This window comes from Equus caballus, chromosome 1 (assembly GCF_041296265.1).
Source record: "Equus caballus isolate H_3958 breed thoroughbred chromosome 1, TB-T2T, whole genome shotgun sequence".
Lineage (NCBI taxonomy): Eukaryota > Metazoa > Chordata > Mammalia > Perissodactyla > Equidae > Equus > Equus caballus.
In genome coordinates this window covers 94264987-94291604 of record NC_091684.1, presented here as the reverse complement: position 1 = coordinate 94291604, position 26618 = coordinate 94264987, and the positions used below count along the sequence as shown (strand labels likewise).

Genomic DNA, 26618 nt, shown 5'->3' with positions numbered 1-26618 from the left:
GATGGACGCTTTCTCCACAGCTTTCCTCTTTCTCTTTTTGAGCTCTCACCAGAATCACCTTAAAAGTCTCTGCACGACAATATCAGCTTTTTCCAGCATGCGCCTCAAAACTCTCCCAGCCTCTCCCCATCACCCAGCTCCACCGCTGCTCCCACAGGCTCAGGCGTCTGTCGCCGCCGCACCCACTTCTCAGCACTAATTTCTGTCTTAGTCACGCTGCTGTAACAGACACCACAGACTGGGGGCTTCACGAACAGACACATTTCTCACAGCTCTGGAGCCTAGAAGTCAGAGATCAGGGTATCAGTACGGCCGGGCTCCTGGTGAGAAGCCTCTCCCTGATCTATAGATGGCCGCTTTCTTGCTACATCCCCACATGGTGGAGGGAGCAAGCTCTGCTCCCCTCGCCCTCTCATAAGGGCACCACTTACTTGCGTTAGGAAGGCTCCACCCCCATGACCTCATTCAAACTCAGTCACCTCCCAAAGGCCCTGTCTCCAAATGCCACCACTTTGGGGATTAGGATTTCCGTGTACGGATTTTGGGGTGGCAGAAAAGCACAGTCCACAGCAACATTTCTGCCCAGTTTTCTCTTGAGTTGTTTGTCTTTTACTTATTAATTTGCAGTTCTTTCTATTTTCTGGTCATTAATCCTCTGTTAATGCAGATCTCAGTAACAGACCCCAGAGGAGCCCAACCATCACCCTAAAGGAAAATGAAAAGCAGGGAGCTGCGAAAGAAGAGCAGCTGCTGTCTGCTTCCCCCGAGACCAGGCCTTGCTTCTAAGAGCTGGGCCACTGCGTGCTCCTGATGTACAGAAGCAAATGTCATTTGCCACCAACACTAGTTGTCACTAGGGGACCATACAAAGCCACACAAAACCATCTAGTTCTCATACCTAAACACAGATAGAACTCAAAAGAATAACCCTAGATATACCAACTGCAAGTTTCTTGTTCTTCTGTCACTCAGAATGTCACCGCTTTTCCTTTAAAACCCCTCAAAACCACTTGCTTGGCTGGCACTGATCTGAGACCACGGGCTTCCTGCTGCTGCTACAGCAGTAGCAGCTTCAATAAAGCTTTCCTTCTTTCTTTCAACTCAATCTAAGAACACGCCCAAAGACTTAGTTCCACGGACGTTTATCACATCAGCGTACAATATAATAATATTTTAACAAGAACTACCCAAGGTGAACAACAAGAAGAGACTGACTATATAGATAATTGTGCAGTCATACCATGGAATATTATTTGGCTTCTAAAAACTGTAGTGTAAATATATGCTTACTAAAAAGATATATTTACAAATGAATATGCTCTTGTTTTTATTCTAAAAATACATTTACATTCAAAATTCCACTTCTGCCTAAAATGTAGAAAGTTTGTATGAGCACTACTCATACACTAACAGCATATAGAAGTAAAAAAAAAAACAAAATAAAATTTTCAAACCCATCAGAGAGCTCTGGTTGCAGGGCAAGCAAGCAGTCTGAAAACTAAGGAAAGACAGGCTCCTCTAAGGAGAGACAGGTCACGAACACTGGCTCACTCATGGCAGCTGGTGGGAGAAAGATGTCAGACACTATACAAGTGAGAAAGCAGTATTCCGATGAAAAGCTGAATATATTGCTGAAGGCTGAAGGGGGGCTAGTGTGAAAGTATAGCTCCTCAGGAAGCCACAGATGCAAAGAGAGTATACACCCCTCGCAGACTCAACAGACCTGGAGCAAGTGCTCAGAAGGAGGACTGGAGACAGGGTGGGAAATGGAAGGAATCCTCCCTTCAGTGGTGTGGGCGCGGAGCAGAGAGCCACTGCCCCTGTGGTGAGTGCACGAAGCCCCACTTGGACCCACCTCTGGCATGGAACAGAAGTCTAACTGCAGGGGAATAGCAGCCGAGCTTGCTGTGCACAGGTGAAGACCCACGTCAGTCAGGAAAAGGGCAACAGAAAAATCCTCTACTCCTGGAGGAGGGGCAGGAAACAGTGAGCTCAGGATCCTTACCAATCCTATTCTGAGTCTCCTACCTCTAGGTGAGGGACAGGAACCCTCTCCCACAGTAGACCTGCTGCAAATAGAAGGCAGAGTGAGGAGGCCAGAGAGGAGGGCAGCATCACAGGAACCAGGGACAGAGGACCTGCCTGAGGCTGAGACTGGGTCAGGACAACAGAGAGCTGCCCTGCTCTCCTCTCCAGGCTGGCAAGCTCCAGTCTCCTGCTGGAGAAGGCACGAGTGTGGAGAAGACCCCTTCTAAAGCATGGGCACAGGGGGAAGGCTAAAGCCAAGGACAGAACTGGGATGTTAAGAGAAACTCTCTAGCGCTCCAGCTGCCACCCTAAGCACAAGCTAAATCTTGAGGGATTATAAGTCAATGGGTCACCGTAGGTAATGACAGTGACACAAAACCAAAATCCAACTCACGTCCTAATCATGCTAAATCAAGAACCAATACCAATGGCCTAGCAGAGGAACAGGTATGACTATTTCCAGGCATAAATTCTATTTACCTCAATCTCTACTTTTCTATGCCCGACACCAACACTCTATCAAAACTTACAAGACACACAAAGAAGCAGCAGCAGCGACAACAAAAATCACTGTCAAAAAACAAAGCAATCAACAGAAAAAACTCAGAAATTACCCATCTGTTAGATTTATCAGAGAGGGAATTTTAAATAACTATGATTAATATGTTCAAGCTCTTGTGTAAAAGGTGAACAAAAATGCATGAACAGCTGAGGAATTTGAACGGAGACAGAAACCATAAGATAACGTCAAATGGATGCGTTAACAATAAAAACACTGTAAAGAGCTACAGAATGCTTTCAATGGTCTATTAGTAGACGCAACACAGCCCAGGGAAGAGTCAATCAGTGAAGACGGGTTGATAAAAATTACCTTAACTGAAACACAAAGAGGAAAAAGGGGCTATGAGGGAAAAAAGTAAAAAGCCTATTGTTACAGCGTGTTTGGATAACGGTTTGACAGTGACATACTTATGAGTCAGAAATACACTTACGACTTATGACTCCCACTCCTACATATTCACCTTAAAGAAATGGAAACTTAGGTTTATACAAAACCAGGATGTGAATGTTTGCAGTGCTTTTATCCATAACTGCCCAAATCTGGAAACAGTCTGAATGTCCCTCAGCTGGTGAATGGAGAAATAAACTGGTGTAGCCACACAATGGAATACTGTTTGGCAAACAAGATTAAATACTGATAAACAGAATGGTGTGGATGAATGCCAACAGCACTACACTAAGTGAAAGAAGCTGGACTCAAAAGGGAACAAATTTACGCTCCCATTATAAGACACCTTGGAAAAGACAAAAGTAGAGAGAACAGAAATGGTATGGGTTGGCAGGTGCTGGTGGAGGGGTTAGAAGTTGACTGCAAAAGAGCACAGAGATAGCGGAGGGGTGAAGGAGACGCAGTGCATCCGGATGGCACTGGAAGTCCTTGGTCTAACCTCACAGAACTGTAGCTAGAAAGGGTGAACTTTACCATATGTAAGATATACTTCAATATTTTAAGAGTAATTTTCTTGTAAACTCTTTCTGTGTGAGACCTGTATTTTAATATTTCACAGGGTGATATTGCCTTAATTAGATTTGACATTTTTCAAATTAAAAAAAGTCCCTAGAGAAGATGATTCTGGCACGTGACAGGAGGTTGAAATGGGGGATCTCTAAGGTCCTCTCTAGCTCCAAGGTCTTGAGGTATGTGATCCCCCAAACTCACACACCCAAATTATACATATACATACATATTCATGGTTATATTTACATTATATACAAATGTAAATACATATACATAGAAAAAATTTAGAACATTCTTCAGTATTATTTATTTTATTATACATATTTGTATTTTCCTTTTTCCCACAACCTGTGATTACGTGTAACCCCAAAAAAGTTATTCTTTAACTTAGAAAGAATATACTGCGCAACAAATTAAAATTAAGGAAATGAGGAAGCAGGTCATATTTAAGTCTATACAAACCTATAATCCCTAGTTTAAAAAAATAAACATGCCATTTTATTAAATTGGCATGTTTGATATAGTAAAATATTTAAAGAAAGGGTAGAAATTTGCCCTTATGCAAGTGGGGTGTGGAGCATATTCTTCATTTTCAAAAGAAAATCCTAGGAAACCATGTTTTCCCCACTTTACAAAGTTCCTCCAAGCTCTCGCCTGCATCTGTGTTAGAAATTCCCTTCTGCTCCCTCTGAAGGATGGCCTTTCCCAGAGTGTGCTCGTAGCCCAGAGCCAAGCCCTACCGTGAAGCCGAGTGGAGGCAGGCTGGGACGGGCCCGCCAGCTCTTCCTCACTGCTCAACCTGTCCCGCAGGAAAGAGCTACTGGTTGACCACATGATGCGTTCACTCTCACTAGAAAAGAAATGGCTACATTGGTTCCTGGTTTCAGAGCATGTATACATTCAAGAAAGGATCCCTGAGAATCTAGACTAATTATTCAATTGACATTCACCTCCATTTCAGTTCAGCCACCCACTTCCATTGTCAACACCTGGAACTGGTCCACTTCCAAAGAGAGAATTCCAAAGTCCCAATGTCTGCTCACAACTGCCTCCCACTTTCACCTGCCCTGCAAACTGGCCACCTTGAATGAATCCACCTACCCTCCTCTTCCCTCCTTTGCCTCGGCTGTGGGAGAAAGGCACAGGGGGCACTGGGGTTTCTGGCAACAGCAGAGAGGCATTTGGAAAACACGGGCAGGTACCTGTTGGCTTTGCCTAAACCCATTCCTCCACTGCAGCCAGTTCTGAACCAGCACCCTCACGCAGTCCCCACCTTAACTCTCTGCCCTGGTAACAACATAGGCCCTTCTGGAAAAATGCAGCCAGAAAGCAGGAACTTCAGCTTCCTCTTTTACAGTGTATTCTTAGATGCATCAGCCTTCTTCACTACTCCTAGCTTTCTCCCGGTTCCCTCTACATTCTCAACGCCACGCCTCCTGTCTCCTCTGAGACATTTTTCTAAAGTGCTCTTTTCTTACATATGTAGAATTAATCTCCTCCTATCTACAAACTCTTCCACTTTACAAGAAGACTCGATTCTCTCTCCTCTTCAAAACAGAAAACACTTTAAACTTTCTGTCTTCATCTAACTACTGTTCTAACTCCAACAGATTTTTAAAATAGTGGCCCACACTTGCTTTGTTTCTTTTGCAACCTCTCAGTACTCCACGCCCTCATTGATGTGATCTGCTCAGCTCCTGTCGCACTTTCAATTGCAACCCCACTTAACAAAGCCTCCTCATTTGATTTCTGGGTCTAATCTCCAATGTCTGGAGAAAATTCGCCCTAAACTTCAAATTTAATTACACCTGCCCACCAACTTCAGGATGAAACAAGGCTCCTTACTGGACACTTACGTTTTGGACGTTAGCAACCTGGCTCCTGCCTACTTTTTCTTCGTCTCTCTACTAATTTCCTTCATGCACGTTATGCTTCAACCTTAACAAAATAAATGCCCTTTTTTGGTCTCTGTGGGTAATTTCAGGTTTCTTAACTCTTTCTCCTTTTCATCTTTTCTTGACTTACTATAAATGTTGTTGTTCTCCATTTCCTACCAGCTAACTTCTACCTTGCTACCAGCAATCTCCCTTCTAGATAATGGATAATGATAGATAGTCACTAGACACGCACGAATAAAACAAAAAGACTCCGTCTGTGCCTCCTCACAGACAATAAAACGTATACTCCTCGGTTTCACATATATTGAGACCCTTCACACCCTGGCCCACATTATAGTTTCAGCGTTCCCTCTCATCTTCTCAAGCTCCCTGACCTTCCAATTCACACATACCCTACAACTCCCGACACATAACACCTCTCAGCATTAATAAGGATTTTCACAACTCCTTACTTTTGCTCAAACTGCTCCTCGCATCTTGAAATTTTCTTTCCTCCCTTTTCACCTGCTAGATTTCTATTTATGTAAGACCCGAAATTCAACCAAAGTATCTTTTCTTCAAAGAAGCTGGTGAGGAGCTCCCCCCGTGCAGCTCTCTGCCTTCTGTACCAGGCACAGTCTGTGGACTTTGACTCTATAACAATATTTACTACACTGTATTTAAATTTGTTTTTCAACGTCTCTTTCCTTAATTAAACTGTAAACTAAAAGGCAAGAACTATGTAATATTTTGTATTTGTATACAATGCTTAGTATATAATTAGTATCTACTGATTATACTATAGTTTATACTATTAGCATAGAATAGGACCTCAAAATGCCCTCTGAGCCACTATTATTTGTTCATTTAATGCACTTCTGAAAGTTGTACAGACAAGTTTTATACTATACACATTATAATTCAGTGCTATTCCAGGACTGTGGTTAATATTACTTATAAATATCTAAGGAAATATGGCTCAATAAAATGTTTCCTTATTCGATATGTTTTTCATGTAAATCATAAATTTGAACATTTCATAAGCATGTAAGTTGCTGATCTATTATTATTCGAACGGAAATTTACTTTTCTCCTGATCCTTTAAATTTTTCCATATATAGAACCAAGAATTCACCATGCTAACAGTCCTACTGTTTCTAGGGCATTAGTTTCTCTCTGGAAACAGATATAATTTCTAATACCATTTCGCTGTGTACTGAGCTCTACCACATCTAGGTACCCTGCCCTCTCCAAGAGCTCCAACACGTGCAGAAGGCTACAGAACTGGGTAATGGTTGACATGACAGAGAAGTTGAATTCTTTAGGAAAATCTTTTTCTTGTGTTAATACCATACTTATGAGATCATAAATACATCCTAATTCTAGCCAAATCAGGCTGTACTTACTACAAAGGGCTGCATCTTGAACAGTTCATTGAACATTTGAGGGCCGTTATTGGCCGTCTCCGCTCAGAGGGCTGGCTCTGAACGTGAGCGCACGCAACACTCCCTCAAGCAGCACGGGAGTCATACCTGTCTTCAGCGTCTTCAAAAAGATCCTCATAATCTCTGTGGTGGAAATTCTGAAGAGAGACTCCTACTTTCTCTGGGCGAGCTTCATTTTCAAAAACCTACATGCATAAGAAAAAAACAAAATTATGGCCATGATTTTAGGAACATAAGAGTTTAAAGGAAATACGATTTCTCTAGCTTACGAAGAGCAATCAGGTCTTAATAATAGAATTAAAACCACAATCACAGTGTGATTTCTATTCCTGGAAACTCACTCAAAATGTGTAACTCCCTATTAAGTATTTTCCAATCTGTCAAAACAGAGTATAGAGGATGATACATATACAAGTGATTTTTATTGAATCACCCAAGTTATTTTCCAAAAGTTGGTAAAAATAACCTTCAGTTTTCTTTAAAAACAACACCACATTATTACTGCAACCCAGAGGAAAGCTTATCACTTTTAGGGAGCCATGAATAGCAATTTCCTAGCACGCTATTTATTCGTTATTTTAATACGTGTATAACTGATGCAGTGATTCTAGTCTGTCTCGACCGTGAGGTTTTGTCCTGCCCGAGGACCTTCCGTCCACTGTGTTGCACGTGCAGCCTTGTCCACAGCACTTGGCCCACTGGTAAGCAAAACTGAACACAATTAGAGGGGAAAAAATCACAGTCGAATAAAGATTTAGTAAGCGATATCTTAGCCCTCAATTCTGCTTCAATTAATCCATTCATTTGACAATTCTTTCCTGGGGACCTAGTATGTACAGATACAGTTCTAAGTGCTACAGATGAAACACTGAACAAGAGAGGCGTGTGTCTTAGCCTTGTGGAGCACACATTTCTCATGAGAAGAGAGAAAATATGCAGCAAGCACATGGGAATTACAGCCGGCAAGAAGCATGAATGCAGTGACAGAGTATGCTGAGACACAGCTGCCAGGACTTGAGAGAGAAAAGGACGGCTGAGCAAGGAGACAGGGAAGCATCCTGAGCAAAAGGAACAGCAGGTCACCAGGCCAGGCAGCCTTCCGCGGTCTGGCCCCCATCTCATGCCTCTCTGTTTCTCAGGCAGCATCTCCAGACACAGCCTACGTCCTGTCTTTTCATCTTTTAAAAGCATCTTTTGATGACCTTGATCTTGTAAAACTTAATCTTTTCCCCTCTGGCTAATGTGTGTGTGTATGTGTTTTGCTTAATTCCATGAAACTTCCGAGAACTGGAATACCTCGTGTGGGTATATATACAGCTGTCATTCCAGAACAAAGACCCGAACACAATTTTAAAAACAAGCACGTTAATGGAAAGATGTAAACAACCACCCAGTACTCCTATCAAGCATATTCATTTTGCTGAACAAGGCAAAACATATAATTTACTATATCTTTAGCCTAACATGAGTAAGCACTGTCTGAAATATAAGGTTAACTTATATTTTAGCAGTATGAATTTTAGAATACACTGAATTCTAATGGATTAGCTAGCTGCAATTTTGAATAATATATAAAACATACATTTAAAAAATTCTTTCCCAAGAGAGTAAGAAAAATAACAATTCTCACATATTTTTCTAAAATTTGTTAAGCTTTGCTTTTACTATTTGGGGATTTAACTCACCTAGAATCAATCTGAGTGTATAGCGTAACTTGCTCACTCTGTCCAACCACCACCAACGCTCCTGCTTTCACCTGGACACTCACAAGATCCAAAAGGCCACGCCTGGCGCCAGATGAGCTTTGCAGAAGGATATAAGCAGGGGCCACAACATGTCACCAGGACAGTCTTAGCCTTGCCCTCCTCTGGGCCCCAACAGCATTCGAGGGTCAGCTCAGGGGTAAGGCGGTCAGCTACGTGGGCAGGTACCTAAGGCTCCCTGGCTCAGAAGCTCAAGCTACACAGGAACCAGTATGTCTTGTAACAACCCATGAACCTAACCTCTGGGGATCACAGCAAGGACTTCCCAAATTCACACCATCTGTACATTTGATCGGACATTTATCGCCCTTGTCATAACGCTTCTGGTCCAGGAGTCATTTTTACCACAACCAATGCTGCCCAGTAACACAGCCAACATTCCACTTTTATCAGGTTTCCAGAGAAAGAGGGTGCTAGGCCAAAGCAAGATTATTTTCTCATTGTGAAGGAAAAAAGGCTGTGTTGACCTTTCCTCACAGGTAGCAATGCAGCGTATTTTTCCTATTAGAACAACCGATTGTAGCAGCACCATTAAGTGAACAGACTACTCCATCCACAGTACCACCCATCACACAAAGAGTTCCCATAATGCACGAGTCTTTTTCTGGACTCTCCATGCAGTTTCATTGGTCTTATCCGCCACTTCCCATACTATCACCACATTTCCTTAATTCCCACAGCTTTAGGATAAGACATTTTTGTTTTAAAGATTGGCACTCGAGCTAACATCTGTTGCCAATCTTCTATTTTTCTTCTTCTCCCCGAAGTCCCCAGTACATAGTTGTATATTCTAGTTGTAGGTCCTTGTGGTTGTGCTATGTGGGTCGCTGCCTCAGCGTGCCCTAAAGAGTGGTGCCATGTCCACGCCCAGGATCCGAACCAGCAAAACTCCAGGCTGCCCAAGCAGAGCTGGTGAACTTAACCACTCGGCCACGGGCCGGCCCCTAAGATAAGTCTTGATCATCTGCAGTGCCAGCTGCTCCCTCCTCCACACACACACTTTTCCTTCATTTCCTAATACTGTCTTGCCTATTCTTGGCCTTGTTTTCCCAAGTAAGTTTTTGAATCAGCTGATCAAATCTCACAAATATACACACACACACAAACTTTAAAATTTTAATTGAAATTAAATTAATTTTGTAGTTTAAATTAGGGATAACTGTTATCTCTGTTATACTGTCTTATTATCCATTAATATGAACAGTTATCCATCAAAACATTTTGTGATATTCTCAATAAATGCAATTCACACCTTTTCTTAGATTCACTCCCATGTGTGCTTATATATCAGTATCCTTGTAAATGTGACAGTATAGATTATACCATTATATTTGCTAACCACTGCATAATGAACAAACCACGGGTTTTTATACATAGTAACTTAGTATTTAATCTATTCTAAATCCTTTGACTGTCCCTTATCGTTTCTTCTTTGATCCATGAGTTTAGAAGTATGTGCCTTTAAATTTCAAATGTATGTTTCATCTTTTTGTATGTTTCACCTTTTGTCTTTAAATTCCAAATGTATGTTTCATCTTTTTGTGACTTCTAACTGAATTTCTTTGTCAGAGACCACAGGCAGTACTAGAAAGATTATTTGACATTGGTTGAGGTATATTTTGATTTGGTACACAGTAAATTTTTATAAATGGTCCATGTATGCTTGAAAAAAAAATGTGTGTTCTCTAATTTTGGGATACAAGTTCTATATATGTTTGTTATATCTAGCTTGCTAATAGTGGGGGTTTTTTTTGGTAATTTCTATACTCAACCATCTAATCTATTAATCTATTAATCAAAGAGATATTTTAAAATGGCTCACTATCATAGTGAATTTATCAATTCTGTCAAATACTGCTTTATATATTCAGAAGCTGTTATTAGGTACTTATAAACTTAGAATTTTATATCTTTCTTGTGAATTAAACCTTTCAGTATTATTTGGTGACCTCTTACTGGTCCATGCTTTTTGCTTTTAAGTCTCTTTTGTCTGATATAACTATAGTTACACTAGCTCTCGTTTGTTAATGCTGCTCTGCGTATTTTAATTATTTAACTTTAAAATATCAAGGGGAAATGTCCCCCAAAGATTCCTTCTCATTAAACTACATGGATAACCAATAAATTAAATGAAATGTGTTCCACAGAGTTGATCTAGTCCTGAATATTAGTTTATCAACACTTATTGGTAAAACAAATCCTAAAAGTTAATTTCAGCAGAATTAAAATAGGAATGTGGAGATTGCGACTGAGATGGGATGGAGGAAAAGAATTTGGGTAGTGCTATCAAACCCACAACCCCTCCCATCTCCAATGAGATGGGTCTACAGCGCCATTTGCACATAACTCATTTACCAAGAAAAAGTACCCTCAGCTGAGTGAGAAGTCTGAGCGTAATTAAACCCGAGGTATATTTTAAGTCACGCTTCAAAATCCACTTGATTACATTTCTCAAAGAAGCAAACCATTCTAGACGGCTGCAATTCAAGTGAAAGGCTCCCTTGGGACTCGAATATGTCTGTGATTAAATGAAATGTGTTTCGGCTAACAATGTCAAGAAGGCACAGGAGAAATATACTAAATTATCAAGATGCCAGGTCTTTTTGGAGATTGTTCACTGAATCAAACTAATGTCAAATTAAAGAAAAGGCTGGATAAATTTTTCCGAGAAGCCTCAGTTAGCTTTTCTGCCCTGCATATGCCAAGGATTTTTGAGGACAAAGTGAAAACAGTAATACTAGGAGATATGAGACTGGTTCCCAGACTTTTCTCTGTGACTAAAGAGCTGTATGACTGCAGACAAATCATCTCGGCTCTCTGGGACTTAGTTTCTTCACCTCTCAAATGAGTGCTGGAATAAAAATTTCTTGATCTGTCTTCCAAATCTAACCATTCACAAGGCTATGAGTCTAGACAATTCCTAGGGACAGCATCATAAATGAAAGGGCATCAGTGGCCATAACATCAAATTAATTGAGCCAGGAAACATAAGAAAAGTAAATTCTGATAAAATCAGCTGATTTTCCCAACATACACTAAAAATCATCCAGAAATGTTCCAAGATACTCTTTTCTAAAAGGAAACTTTAAAGCACACCAAAACTCACCCTAGATAGGTCAAGCCACAAAATATAGGGGGGAAAAATCCCACCCCAAACCATAAAATGTACTCAGTTCTAGAAGGTACTCAAGTAAGGTTACATAAAGGATCTACTCAGGACATGCGATCAAGTTGCTCACTTCTAAAACGTCTCTCCTTCAAGTAGAAAATCATTCTGTTCAGAGAAGAGTATCAACAGTGGGGCTGCGAGCCCAGCAGGATGCTAAGAATTAGAGACTGCTGTGTCACAGAGGAACGGACAGCCTCCTGTATGAGAGACAACAAACTACAATGTCATTTTTCAAAGCAGCAGCGTGACTGTCAGCCCTGGGGGTGGGGGCAGGGGCGGGGTGGCAAGTGAACTGGGACGGTGGGGGAAGCAGTGCTTGTTCTGGGCACTGATTCCATCTTACTAATGCTGGAACTTACAGGAAGTGAGGATGAGGACAGGAACATGATGGAAGTCCCAAAGCTCCAGTAGATTAGATAAGAGAAAAGAATGGAAGGCACCCACCAGATGAAAATGCATTTCCCTTTTTGTGCTCTACTCTCCTTGTGGAGACAGTGCCAGGGGTAGTGTCAAGGTGAGAGTTTTTGCTCTGGATTTTTTGCAACCCTCTCCTTTCCCACGGTTTGGAGACACTGCCCCATGCTGTCTCTACCCAATAAAAATTCCACCATCAGTATATCTAAAGGTCCTTCAAATTTTATGTGAAATTTATTTTTTATCTCTGTTAGTAGCACAAAATGAAATAGGTGCCAAAATAAGTAAAATTTCCCAAATAGCATCAAAAGGGGTTTTCTTTAGAGTTACAAACTGTTCCACTCTTTCAAATCCCTATTTTGGTCATCTTCAACATCAGAGTAACCCAGAACTGAGAATTCCTCGTGGTAAGGAGAGCAAAACAGACGCCTGTTCCTCGGAGAGCTTGGTCAGGGATCCAGGTATCAGCCAAATCGGGGATTAGTCAACCAGCAGAGGTCCCTCTTCTTCCAGTTTTACCTGCTGAGGTACTGGGCTCCGCGTCCTTTCCTGATTTGATGAAGACGAAGACACCCAGAAGCTCAGGTCGTCCTTGTCACGCTCATCTCGCTGATTCTGAGCTTTTCCTGAACAAAGAGAAGGAAAGAACGCATCAAAGGCAAAGGGATACACAGAAGGAAGGGCTGAGCCTTCCTGAGACAAGCAAAGCTACAGGAGGGAAATTTGCACTCACTTTCCCTGTTTTAGAGTCACTTCATCTTTATTTCCTATATTAATCACTGTTCTCCCTGCTTGGAAAAAATAACATAGCACACATGATCTTTCTTCCAGGACTAGCCTCAGGAAGTTGATTTTTAAGCAATCTCTTTGTTCCTACTTACATGTTATTCAAGAAAGTACTCTTCAGGCAAATCCTAAATATATACTACCTATATATTTAAATATAGAGATATATTTAAATGCATATAGAACCTGTACACTGGGATCTACAGAATACAATTCTTCTGTTTTTCAGAGTCTACTTCTTGGATAAACCATAGTGTTACATCAGTCTCACTTTAACTCCTTGCATTAATAATAAACAAATCAGCAAAATGTTAACAAATGTAGAAAGTTGTTTTCGGCTCTATTGAAGAATGTAACATGAATCATTCCTAGGAAACGCACTGCTGGCTTTATTATAGAATTGATGCTAACTACTCTGTTAATTTCACTGCACAAAAGCTTTCAGGCAGAAGCCAAGGGAGATATTTTTCTCTAATTTTAGAACTGAGCATCAGTACTGTTTCCTGCATCATGGCAGCCTTGAATATTATAATTTAGAAATTTTGTGACATGGCATATTACAAAATCAACAATAAAAAATATAGTGAACAAGCACTTTGGAAACTAAAAAGTGCATTATTGAATGTGTTAAAAATGAAATCAAGTAGAAATTATGAACTATACATATGAATTAATTTTATAAGTACATATTAAGAAATATCAATGAAAGGACAACATATCAAAACTAATGTGAAGTGCCTAAAGCAGTGTTTAAGGGGGAAATGTATGGTATTAAATACATTAATCACAAAAAAATGACAAAGATGAATTCTGTATTCAATCATAAAGGCCAAGAATAACTGAGGCAGCACCAAAAAAGTAGAAAGGAAGATACGAGAAAGAAAAATAGCAAATAGAAAATAAACTAAAACATTAGAATAATCAACAAAATCAAAGACTGGCTCTTTGAAAAAGACGTAAAAATATACAAACCACTTTCACCACTCAATTAGCAACATTAAAAATAAAAAAGGGCACAGCCACAGATCCTACTATCATTTTTAGAAATAATAAGCAAATATGAGCACCTTTAGACAAATCTGATGAAATGGAAACTTTTATAGAGAATTATAAATTATCAAAATCTACTCAAGAATACGTAGAAAGACTGAACAGTATAATAACCTTTAAAAACTTAAGCCAATAATCGAAAATCTCACCCTCAGGAGGAAAAAGGCATCTGCGCCCCAACAGGTTTCCAGAGGAGATTCTATTAAACTTTCAATCAGCAAAAATCTCTTTCTTATGCAAATTGTTTTAGAGAACTTTTTAAAAAAGTACAGTCACCTAATTTATATAAAAAGGTTAGTAAACTCTTGACATGAAAACAAAACAAGTAAAATACAAGTAGGAAAAATTATAAGCCAAACTCAAAAATGAACATAGATGCAAAAGTCCTACATAAAATATTACTAAATGGTACAAAGAAAAAATGCAGAGACTAAGATTTATCGCAGGAATTGAAATATCAATATGCTCAGTATCAGAAAAATCTATCAATGTAAATTGGCATATTAAAAAATGTCAACAAAATAAAAGAGAGAAATCCCATTATCATTCGAACATATAAAGAAAAATCATTTGAAAAATTCAATAGTTTTTCAAGGAAGAACCAGAAGGGAATTGCTTTAACTTAGAGAAAAGCTTACCTATTCAGAATATTAAGCCGACATTATACCTAACGGTAACATTTAAGACATATTCTCAGGAATTTAAGGAAAACCTAAGAACGCCTTCGGGGCTGGCCTGGTGGCACAGTGGTTAAGTGTGCATGCTCTGCTTCTGCAGCCCTGAGTTTGTTGGTTCGGATCCCGGGTGCGGACATGGCACCACTTGGCAGGCCATGCTGTGGTAGGCGTCCCACATATAAACCAGAGGAAGATGGGCACGGATGTTAGCTCAGGGCCAGTCTTCCTCAGCAAAAAGTGGAGGATTGGCAGATGTTAGCTCAGGGCTAATCTTCCTCAGAAAATAAAAAAAAAAGAATGCCTGCTATCCCTACCCTTACTGACCATTACATGAGATACAGGGCCCAAGCAATGAAAAGAAAGAAAAAAGAAAAAAGAACCTCTAAGGACTGGAAACAATGCAAGAAAACTGTTGTTTGCAAATATTGTAACTGTCTACATAGAAAATCAAAGAGACTCTATGGTCAAACTATTAGAAATAATAAGAAAGTTTGACAAGAGAGCTAATACAACATCAATAAATTAGAAACATTCCATATACCAACAATAACTAACCAGACATTGCAACAACAACAAAAACATGTCATTCACAATAGAAACAAAAATATAAGGTAACTAGAAATAAATTGAACCAAAAATATATAGTGGAAAATTGCAAAATTTTACTGAAGCTTACAAAAATAAAGATCCCACACTCATAGGGGAGAAAATTCAATAACCCAATAACGGCAAGTATCCTCTAAATTAATCCACAGATTCAATGCAAATCCAATCAAAACTGGAGCAGGATGTGTGGGTGGATGTGTGTGTATGTATGTAAGTGTGTAGACAAACTAGACAGTACAAGTCTAAGAACAGCCAAGACAACTCTAGAAAAGGTGAACTGATTGGGGCATCTGCCCTACCGATATCAATACTTACTATAAGTCAAAGTAATCCAAAGAGTGTGAATTGGTGTAGGGATAGGAAAATAGATCAATAAAACAGACTCAAGCACGTAAGAGCATTTGCCATTTGACAGCGGTGGCACTGCAGAACAATGAAGAAAGTTCTAAGACACATGGGGTTGGGACAATTGCTTTTCCTACCAGAAGAAAAAAGGATTATATCCCTACCTTGCAGCATGGTAAGGTAAAAGGTCAAAATATGCAAAGCAAAATAAAAGAGGCTATTATTATTATCTCAGGGAAGAAACGGATTTTTCAATTACAAAAGTACAACTTCTAGAAGAAAACATTGATAAATCTGAGTATTCAATTAAAAGATACTATCTGGGGCTGGCCCCGTGGCCCAGTGGTTAAGTTTGCGCGCTCCGCTGCAGGCGGCCCAGTGTTTCGTTAGTTCAAATCCTGGGCACCAACATGGCACTGCTCATCAAGCCACGCTGAGGCAGCATCCCACATGCCACAACTAGAAGGACCCACAACAAAGAATATACAGCTATGTACTGGAGGGCTTTGGGGAGAAAAAGGAAAAAAATAAAATCTTTAAAAAGATACTATCAACAAAGTTAAAAAAAATAAGCATTCACCAGAGAAAAGTGACATAACAGACAACAAAATCTATCCAGGATATATAAAGAATGCTTAAAATTCAATAAGAAGACAAGTCAACAGAAACAAATGAGTAAACCATCTTAAACCAGCTGATATGCTTAGTTGCAAATAACAGCCACCAACTATTGCTGATTTGAGAACAAAGAAAATTGACCACATATCCTCTGGGCAACCCCTTTACTGTGAGAAAACCTACACAGTGAGGCCCGGCCCTGGATGCTGCAGGGTGCAGACCTAACACTCCTGACATTGAATGTGGACCCGGCGCCATGTCCTCCACAGCACTTGACACTGAGCATCACGGACTGTTGCCTCGTGCAAGGACACAAAAGACAGGGAACTCTGCAAACCTAAGAAGGAAGTTCCAATGCTAGGGAGGCAAATTAAAAGAAAAAAATAGACCATTAGAATTATACACAGGCAACAAGCAACTCACAGAAGAAGGAAACTTACTTGCCACTAATATATTTTAAAAAGTCCAGTGTCACCTAACAAAAAAACAAAAATTAAAATAACCTACCACTGGCTTTTGCTTCTGCCCATGAGTGATTTACTGTGGCAGGACTTAATCACACCAGAAAATAGGACAAAACACATGAAATGACAATTTTCAGATGCTGCACAACAGACTGTGATCCCTGAGTGAGGGAAGACAAACGAGGGGAGGCCTATCATGGCCCCAGAGGAAGGCCTCAAGGAGTTTCCAGGCTAAGCTCAGGGAGGGGAGCCAAACAGAGTCCGTGACCCCACTGAGCTGAGGAGAAAGAGATCAAAGTTCAGAGAGGCTGAGGCAAAGTCTCAAAAAGGATTAAGTTACTTGAACTTCAAGTAACATAACTGCAAGGCAGAAAGTACCCAACATTTTTTAAAGGAATACCAAAAAAATCCAGCACCCAAAACCATGTCATTCACAATAGCCAGCATCCAGGAAATAATTAACAGGCATGCAAAGAAACAGGAAAATATAGCCCATAACCAGATAAGTCAATCAATGCAAATACACTTAGAAACAACAGATGATGAAATTCGTAAACAAGAACCTTTAACAAGCTATTATAAATTTTATAAGGGTGTTCAAAGAAATAAAAGAAAACACAATATAATGAGAAGAGAAATTAAAAATGTAAAAGTGAGGCCCAAACGGAACGTCTAGAGATGAAATACCGTCACACACCACATAGATGTTTCGGACAACGAGGAACCGCATATGTACAACAGGGGCCCCGGAAGATTGGCACACACAGCCTGGGGATGCAGCGGGCTTACTATCTAGGTTTGTGAGAATACATTCAATCACGTCCACACAGTGACAAAATCACCTAAAATGCATTTCTCAGAACATGTCCCTATCGCTAAGCAATGCATGATTGTACGCAATATGTGAACTGGATGGAATTAATGGCAGATAAGATAGTAGAAAAGAAAAGATCAGTGTATGTCAACACATAGCAAAAAGAACTATCCAAAATGAAGCACAGAGGGAGGGAAAAGAGACTGGACAGAGATTGGGCAAACTTTAAAAGTAAAAGGAAGGAAATGAGACACCAGGGTAACACTAGTCAAAAGAAGTTGGAATAGCTAGATGAGTATCAGACAAAGTAGACTTCAGAAGGAAGAATGTTACCAGGAATAAAGACATTACACAACGACAAAGAGGGTAACATTAGAAACAACTCAAAATATATATACAACTCATGGCAAAACCTCAAATTACAGTAAGTAAAAAACAAGAATTGAAAGGAGAAAGACACATATCCACAAAACTCTTTCAGAAATTGACATACAAACAGAAAAAAAATCAGTAAAGATACAGAAGACTCGAAACACTGTAATTCACATTGTCCTAATTTAAAAGTTTAGAACACTTCACTCGAAAACAACAGAACACACATTCAAGTGTCCATGGAACATTCGCATACACTGGGCCATACAATAAATCTCAATAAATTTATAAGCATGAAATTCTAGAGATTTTATCATACAAATAATATAAAAATATATAAACGCCCTCAGATCACAATGGAAATAAATTAGAAATCAATAATAATAAGATATATGAGAAATCTCTAAATATCTGGAAACCAAACAACAAATTTCAATTTAACCAATGAATCAAAGAAGTTACAAGGTTAATCTAGAAAACATCTCAAACGTTGGCGGACATCCACCATCTGGTTGCTAGATTTATGATGCAGCTATAATAATCAAGATACTATGACACTGGAATAAGGATAGAATAATCTGAACAATAAAGTAAATAACACAACTGGAGTACAATACCAAGTATAAATAAATACACATGAGTCCACACTGATATAAACAAGCGACTGAATAAATAAATAAGTAGGGGAGAAGAGATAAATCTTCTTTATAGAATAATCCCAAACAACGTGTACATACTTACCCCTCCAGGAGGGAGAGCTCAGTCCTTGCTCCCTTCCCCACCTAGGAGAGCGGGCTACACTTAGTGACTCACTTCCAAAGACAGGACTAAGGAAAGAGAAACACAGCACCTTCACAGCAGAGGAAACACCACCTCAACCAAAGGATGAGGAGGGCTAACATTATCAGAGATGTCATGTGCCCCCTGACATGATGTGACAAGAAGGGCACTTCACTTTGTGGTATTCCTCCCCAAACTGCTAACTCCAGTCTAATCAAAAGAAAAACATCAGACTAACCTAGTTTGGGGTCCACTCCACATCTGGCCACTACTCCTCAGCCTGCTGAGGTCACAAAAAACAAGGAAAGATCAAGAAACTGTCACAGACCAGAAGAGACTGGGGAGACAGACCACCTAAATACAATGTGATATCGTGAATGGGATCCTGGAACAGAAAGAGAACATTAAGGGGAAAAATGGTAAAAGTCAAATAAAGCCTGGAATCTAGTTAGTACTTATAGACAAAGGTCAGTTTCTTAAAGGTCAGTGTTGACAGACATCTCATTGTAATATAAGATGCTCACAACAGGGAAACTGGACGAGGGGACTGGAGATGCTCTGTACTATCTTTACAACTTGTCTATAAATACAAAATTATTCCAAAGTTTTTTTAAACAAAAGAAGAAAAAACTTAAATTTCCTTCATACGTTTGCCCTGCCATCTTCTAAAGTATAATTTGTGTAATTATTTGCCTTTGGTTTAGTAGTTTGCTAGTTTTTTTATTGAGATAACATTGGTTTACAACATTATATAGATTTCAGGTGCACATCACTATAATTAGACTTCTCTATATACTACATCGTGTTCACCACTAAAAATCTAGTTTCCGTCTGTCACTGTACACATGTGCTGTTTTGCCCTCCCCTTACCCCTTTCCCCTCTGGTAACCACTAATCTGTTCTCTGTATTTGTTTGTTGTTGTTGTTTTTATCTTCCACATATGAGTGAAACCATACAGTATTTGTCGTTCTCCATCTGACTTATTATACTTATCATAATACCCTCAAGGTACATCCATATTGTCACAAATGGCAAGATTTCCTCTTTTTTATGGCTGAGTAGTACTCCACTGTGTATATATACCACATCTTCTTTATCCGTACATCCACTGATGGACACTTAGGTTGCTTCCAAGTCTTGGCTATTGTGAATAACTCTGCAACGAATGTGGGGGTGCGTATATGTTTTTAAATTAGTGTGTTTGTATTCTTTGGATAAATACCCAGTAGTGGAATAGCTGGATCATATGGTATTTCTATTCTTAGTTTTTTGAGGAACCTCCATACTGTTTTCCATAGTGGCTGTACCAATTTACATTAGATTTTTTCTGTTCTTTCAAAGAAATAGCTATTGGCTAATTTCTCTAGTTTTCTGTCTTTAAACTCATTTATATGATATTAATACCTTCAAATTCTTCATGCTTTTCCTAAATCTTGAGATAAATAGTTAATTTATTTTCTTTCTTATTTATTAGTAAAAGCATTTAAGGATACAGATTTACCTCTGAATATACCTTAAACTATATCACATATGTGGGATTCTTATTTTCATTATCTCCAAAATTGTCTGTTAACGTACTTTACCCATCTAATTGTTACATGAATGAATTTTATTTTTATTTATTTATTTTTACTTCTAAGTGGTCAGTTTTTGTTTTTTTGGTTTGGGGTGGTTGTCTTAAAACCTGAAACAAGCTCATTACTTCTCTTCATTACCCACCTGGCCAAACCTCAACACTGAATGAACTCATCAACCCACTTCCCCTGTGCCTTGGACCCAAGCATGAATCCACAGGGCAGCTTCAATTCATTAAAAATTCATGATCACTTTGGCAGACACAACTAATTATCCCAGGATAGCATTCTCTCCAGAGTTTTAGCTGGGCACATGGCTGCCTAGAATAAAGAGCATATTCCCAGCTTTCCTTGCACTTAAGAATGGTTTTATGACCAAGCTCTGGCCAGTGGGATGGAAAGAGAAGTATCCTAGCAGCTTCCAGGAAGCTTCCTTAAAAGACAGCTTGTACTTGCCCTTTACCCTTCTGATCTTCTGCTTCTATTATGCTGCTGGGAATTACAGATGTGCTGGCTACAGCCTCATTGGGACCACGAGGATGTGGACAACATCCTAAGGGTGATTAAGAGGCAAGCTGGAAGCAGCCTTGGTCCTCATACATCTTCAGAGGATTAGATAGATGTTGTTTAAGGGTACAAACTTGCAAGAAGAAGTAAATAAGCTGGAGAGATTTAACATACAGTGTAATGAATATAGACAATATTGTACTATAATCATCAAACTTGCTAAGAGACTAGAACTTAATTATTCCAACCATTAAAAAGAGGGGACAATTATGTAATGGGATAAGAGTGCTAAATATCGCTACAATGGCAATCATACTACAATATATAAACATATCAAATTAACATGCCTACATGTTAATTTTACAATGTTATATGTCAAATATATTCAATAAAAAAAAAAAAACTTCTTAAAGCAGAGCCAACATTCTAGGCCTGGACTGTCTACTGCAGACTTTTACATGGGAGATAAATAAACTTACAACTTTTTAAAGCCATTGGTATTTTAGTTTTTGTGCTATTCACAGCTGTACCTAATCCTGACCAATACACATCAACTGCTAATGGGCTTTCCACGCGGTCTAGTAGATGTGGGGATTGACTTACTCTCCCACTCCTCCCAAAGTTCATTTCACATCATTCCGATCCTCCTAAGCCTCCAACATTTCCATACCTCCCCCTCCCTCTCCGCAGATGACCAGCCTGCCCTTCACAGACAAAATAAAGCCATCAGGTAGAATTCTCTTGTATTCCTGCTACAGAACAGACCAATCCACCACCTCAGCACATCTGATCTTCTTTTCCTAGTGTGATAACACAGGAACCATTCCTTCCATTTGATACCGGCCCTGATATCAGCTTCCCTACATTAAACCCAGCATATATGGGGTTAAAACCAAAGCACTCATTCCCTGTTTACTCCCTGGTTTCCTGGCTCCAGAATCCATTATCCTCCATGGAGGCAGACACCGCCAAGGACAAGCACCTGGATTCATTATCTCCTCCTCGCAAAGTGATAGAGGCTGGTGGGAAAGCTGCTGACCAGCAAGGTCACGGGCTCCCTCCTCTCTGCAAGTGTCTCAAGGTCAAAGACAGGCTGGTGGGACAGCTCTGACCAGCAAGGCCATATGCTCCCCCTCCCTACCTAAAACCCCAAATAAAAACCCTTACTTTTAGCTTTTCGGGGAGTTCGGGTTTCAGTGTTAGCTGCCCTTTCTCCTTGCTCAGCACTGTGCAATAACAAAATTCCTACTTTCTTCCACTACACCCAGTGTCAGAGATTGGCTTGCTGCGTAACGGGTGAGCAAACTCACTTCAGGTTCGCTATCACCTTTAGGCTTTGGATCCATATCCCGACCCTGTCCTTTCTCTTTCTAGCCTATTCAACTTCTCCCTCTCACATAGATCTCACTCATGTTTTAGAAAGTAATCCTTCATCCTCACAATCTCCTCGAGATGGCAGCCCATTTTCCTTTCTCTTCATAGAAGCATTTCTTGAAAGAGCTGTCTCAACTGTTTACTGTCTTCATTTCATCACCTCCCACTTACTCTTCATCCCACTCCAATCGAGATTCTGGCCCCAACACAGAAATAAAATGGTCCTCCCCAAAGTTACCAATGACCTCAGTGCCACTAAATCCAACTAGTTTTTTAAAAATTCCTTTTTTTCTTATCCCTCAGAAGCAAGCAGATCACGCTGTTGACCAACACCTCCCTATTAAAATAGTCCCATCTTGGTTTCCATGGGACGCCACTCCTGGAGTTTCTCCAATCATCCCATAGCTCATTCTCTATCACCTTTGCCAGATCATCTTCCTCCACCTAGATATTAAATGCTGCAATTCTAAGAACTGTTCTCTCCTCAAGATGGACAATTTCTCCCTGGGTGATCTCATCCATACCCAAGTCTTCAACTATATTCATACACAAATGAACCACAAATGTATATCTCTGGCACAGACATGTCAACTATCTCCTGCAGAGAAAACTTCTTACCCTACAGCTCCACTTGGCTATCTCACAATCATCCCGACTTTATTATAACTAAATTTTAACTCATAATTCCCATGATATCCCCCACAAGATAACCATCACCTCCAACAACAACTGATCCTCTCCCACTGTTCTTTCCTCAGTGAAAGGTCATGACACCAATATGCAGTTATGCAACTTGAGAACTAACTAATCTTCTTTTACATATGGCTCTCACTTATCCCTGATGTGTGACTCATCAGCAACCTCACTGTTTTGACCTCCTGATACCAGTTTCCTTTTCTACCACTGTCCACCATGTGTCTTAATTACTGCCACAGCCTTTTCACAAGCCTCTCTATTTCCACTCTTATTATCCATCCAATATATTCTCAACACTCAAGCCAGAGAAACGACATGTAACACAAACAGACAGATAGGAGTTCCAGATATTGGCATTAACAGATAGAGACTTTACAAGTTCTATGTTTAAAGCATAAAAGACAAATTGAAAATTTTGGAAAGGAACTGAATGAAAGACTTCTGTGATTAAAAAGGAACCCAATAGAAAGATTAATACTAAAAAAATATAACTACTGAAACTAAGATATCAGTGGTGAGTTTAACAGCACATTGCATAGAGCTAAACAGAAAATTAGTTACCTGAAAAAAAGTCAGAAGAAACATGGAGTGACAAAACATGGAAAATACAGAATAGAAGGGAAGAAATAGAGGATAGAGTAAGAAGGTCTATATGGGTAAAATTGGAATCTGAGAAGGAGAGGACAGAGACAAGACAGAAATAATATGTGAGAAGATAAAGACTGAGATTTTTTTCCCCCAAAAGAGGACAAATTACCTTTAAAGAAGCAACAATCAGACTGAAGTTGACCTCTCAATAGCAACAATGGAAACCAGAAGACACTGTTGAAATAAAATAACTGCCAAACTAGAATTCTACACCCAGGGGAAATATCCTACAAGTACAAAGGTGGAAATATATATATTTGAAGACACAGCAAAACTGAGAGACTTCATAAGAAGCAGGCCTGCCCTAAAGGAAATAGTAAAGGGTATTTTCAAGCAAAAGGAAAAAAAAACTCACATGAAAGGTCAAAGGCATACAGAAAAACAAAAACGGTAAATATGTAGGTCAAGTCAATTAAATGCTGATAGTCTGAAAGAATGATAATAACAATATACATGTGGAATTAAGACAGCACATATACAGGGCATGAAAGTCAGAGGAATTTGGTGAAGAAAACAGAGTTAAAAGTTACCAAGGTGTGCACTGCCTGGGAGGAAGGTAAAAGAGGAGACTTCATACAGATCCTACAGACATTAAATGGACAGTGAAGAAATACTATCGAAGACTATGCTAACAAAATCAACAATTTAAGGAAATAAACAAATTTCTTCAAAGACAATTTTTTTTTTTGATATAGGCATTTTAATAAAATACAGTCCTTCTGCCCTACTGTTTTTTGTTTTTAACAGAATGCTCCTTATTTTAGTTTTATCTGAGGTCTTCTCACGAGTAAATTCAGGTTAGTCATTCTCAATTGGAGTACCACACAGGCGATATTCCTTTCTCAGGGTTTCACGTCTGAAAGATTTCACTGTCCATCTCTACCTCACTGGTGACATGAATTTGAACCACTAATGGAAGGTGCTGTCCAACTTTTCTCCTATACAATCACTGTTTTGTTTCATTTTATCCTCTCTCACAATTAACAAGTAACTGTGGGGAGAGACATTCAACCATACACACTTCCTGCTCTTCATCAAAATTTCCACCTAGATTTAGCATCTATGGTTGCTTTTAGCCTGAGTCAGTCTTTTACCATGGATGCAAAATGATGATTTTCCAACAACAGTATTTGCTCCACAGTTTTTCTTTATTGTGGTAGTGGAGTGGAAGCCCTGACAGATTATTTTGTTCTTTCTAATGCAAGTGCCTGACTTAAGCTTCGACTGTCCAGGCATCCACTTCAAAGAGGCATCCATTTCAGAGTGACGTCAGCATCACAGCAGCATGAGCTGTTCCCTTTGTCTCTCCCCTGTAAGCTACAACAAGTAAGACATCCATAGAACAATAAAGGTTCCTCCGCAGAGCACACCAGGAGTCCCAGCCAGAGCAATCAGGCAAGAAAAAGAAATACACAGCATCCAAACCAGAAAGGAAGGAGGACAACTGTCACTATTTGTGAGCAATATGGTTTTATATACAGAAAACCCTAAACACCCCACCAAAAACTGTTACAAATAATAAATGAATACAGTATAGTTGCAGGGTACAAGACCAATATACAGAAATCTGTGGCATTCCTATACACTAACAACAAAATAGCAGAAAGAGTAACTTAAGACACAATGCCATTTACAATCGTAACAAAGAGAATAAAATAGCTCGGAATAAATTTAACCACTGAGGTCAAGGACCTGTACACTGAAAACTCTAAGATTATACTGGAAGAAATTGAAGAAGACACAAAGAAATGGAAAGATATTCCATGCTCATGGGTTACCAGAATCAACATTGCTAAAATGTCCATTATTACTTAAAGCAATCTACAGATTCAATGCAATCCCTATCAAAATCCCAATGGCACTTTTCACAGAAATAGAACAAAAAAATCCTCAAATTTGTATAGAACCACAAAAGACCCCAAATAGCCAAAGCGATCCTGATAGAAAAGAACAAAGCTGGAGGTACCACACTCTCTGATTTCAAACTATACTACAAAACTATAGTAATGAAAATAGTATGGTATTGGCAGAAAAACAGACACACAGATCAATGGAACAGAAATAAACCCACACTAATCTGTGACAGCTAATCTATGACAAAGGAACCAAGAACATACAACAGAGAAAGGAGAGTCTCTTCGATAAGCGGTGTTGGGAAAACTGGACAGCCACATGCAAAAGACTGGAAGTAGACCACTATCTTACACTATACACAAAAATTAACTTAAAATGGATTGAAGAGCCAGAGCACCTCCCCCACAGAGGCTCCTTTGCTTTAGAGACCTTGGTTGATTTTGATAACTGACTATTTGAGACACTTTTTTCTCTTCTTGCACTTTAAACTCCCGCTGCTTTGTTTTAAATTCAGCAATAAAGAGTGAGTTCGAAAAACCATAGGCCCCCACCCTCAACCCTGACACAAGCAGAGGCCCAGGCCTGTGTACTCTCTCTCTGCATGCGACCTCACTGGGTGGTCCCAGGAGCGCTGTGTAATTTCCAGGTCCTGTAAGTAACAAACCTTTACTTTGCCAAAGTTTCCTGAAGGCTATTGTTAAAGGACGTCTTGCAGTCATAATAAGACCACAAGGGCCAGTACAACTACAACATGGGTTATCGATAGGCTGAGACCAGCACAAAGCAAGTAGAAAACATATAACATAAAACTTACCACCTGAACCATTTTTAAGAGTACAGTTCAGTCGTGTTAAGTATATGCACATTGTCGTGAAACAGATCTCCAGAACTTTTTCATCTTCAAATCTGATACTTTGTACCTAACTTCCCTTTTCCCCTCCCCCTAGCCCCTGGGAGCTACCATTCTACTTTCTGCTTTTATGAAATTAACTACATTAGATGCCTCATACCAGTGGAATCCGACAGTATTTGTCCTTTGTGACTGGCTTATTTCACTGAGCACAATGTCCTCCAGGTGCATCCATGCTGTAGCAAGTGGCAGGATTTCCTTCCTTTTAAGGTTGAGCAATATTCCATGGCATGGTATGCCACATTTTGTTTATCCATTCATCCGTTGATCACATTTTCTCCAAGTTTTATTGAGAAGTAATTGACACACAGCTCTGTGAATGTTTTT

General features: G+C 39.6%; 1 protein-coding gene across 37 annotated transcripts in view; it reads right to left on the bottom strand.

The window, feature by feature from the left end:
• PTPN20 (protein tyrosine phosphatase non-receptor type 20) overlaps positions 1–26618 on the bottom strand; it is a 112931-nt gene that overhangs the window by 55334 nt on the left and 30979 nt on the right. For 22 of the 37 annotated variants that reach the window (XM_070265323.1, XM_070265316.1, XM_070265318.1 and 19 more), the window contains 3 exons: positions 12735–12841; positions 6957–7054; positions 4288–4397 (listed from right to left, as the gene is read on the bottom strand). In XM_070265323.1, coding sequence (XP_070121424.1) covers positions 4288–4397; positions 6957–7054; positions 12735–12841 — 315 coding nt within the window. Of the gene's footprint in view, positions 1–4287; positions 4398–6956; positions 7055–12734; positions 12842–26618 lie in introns of those variants that run through there. The other 15 variants (XM_070265395.1, XM_070265422.1, XM_070265367.1 and 12 more) reach the window with 3 other exon arrangements.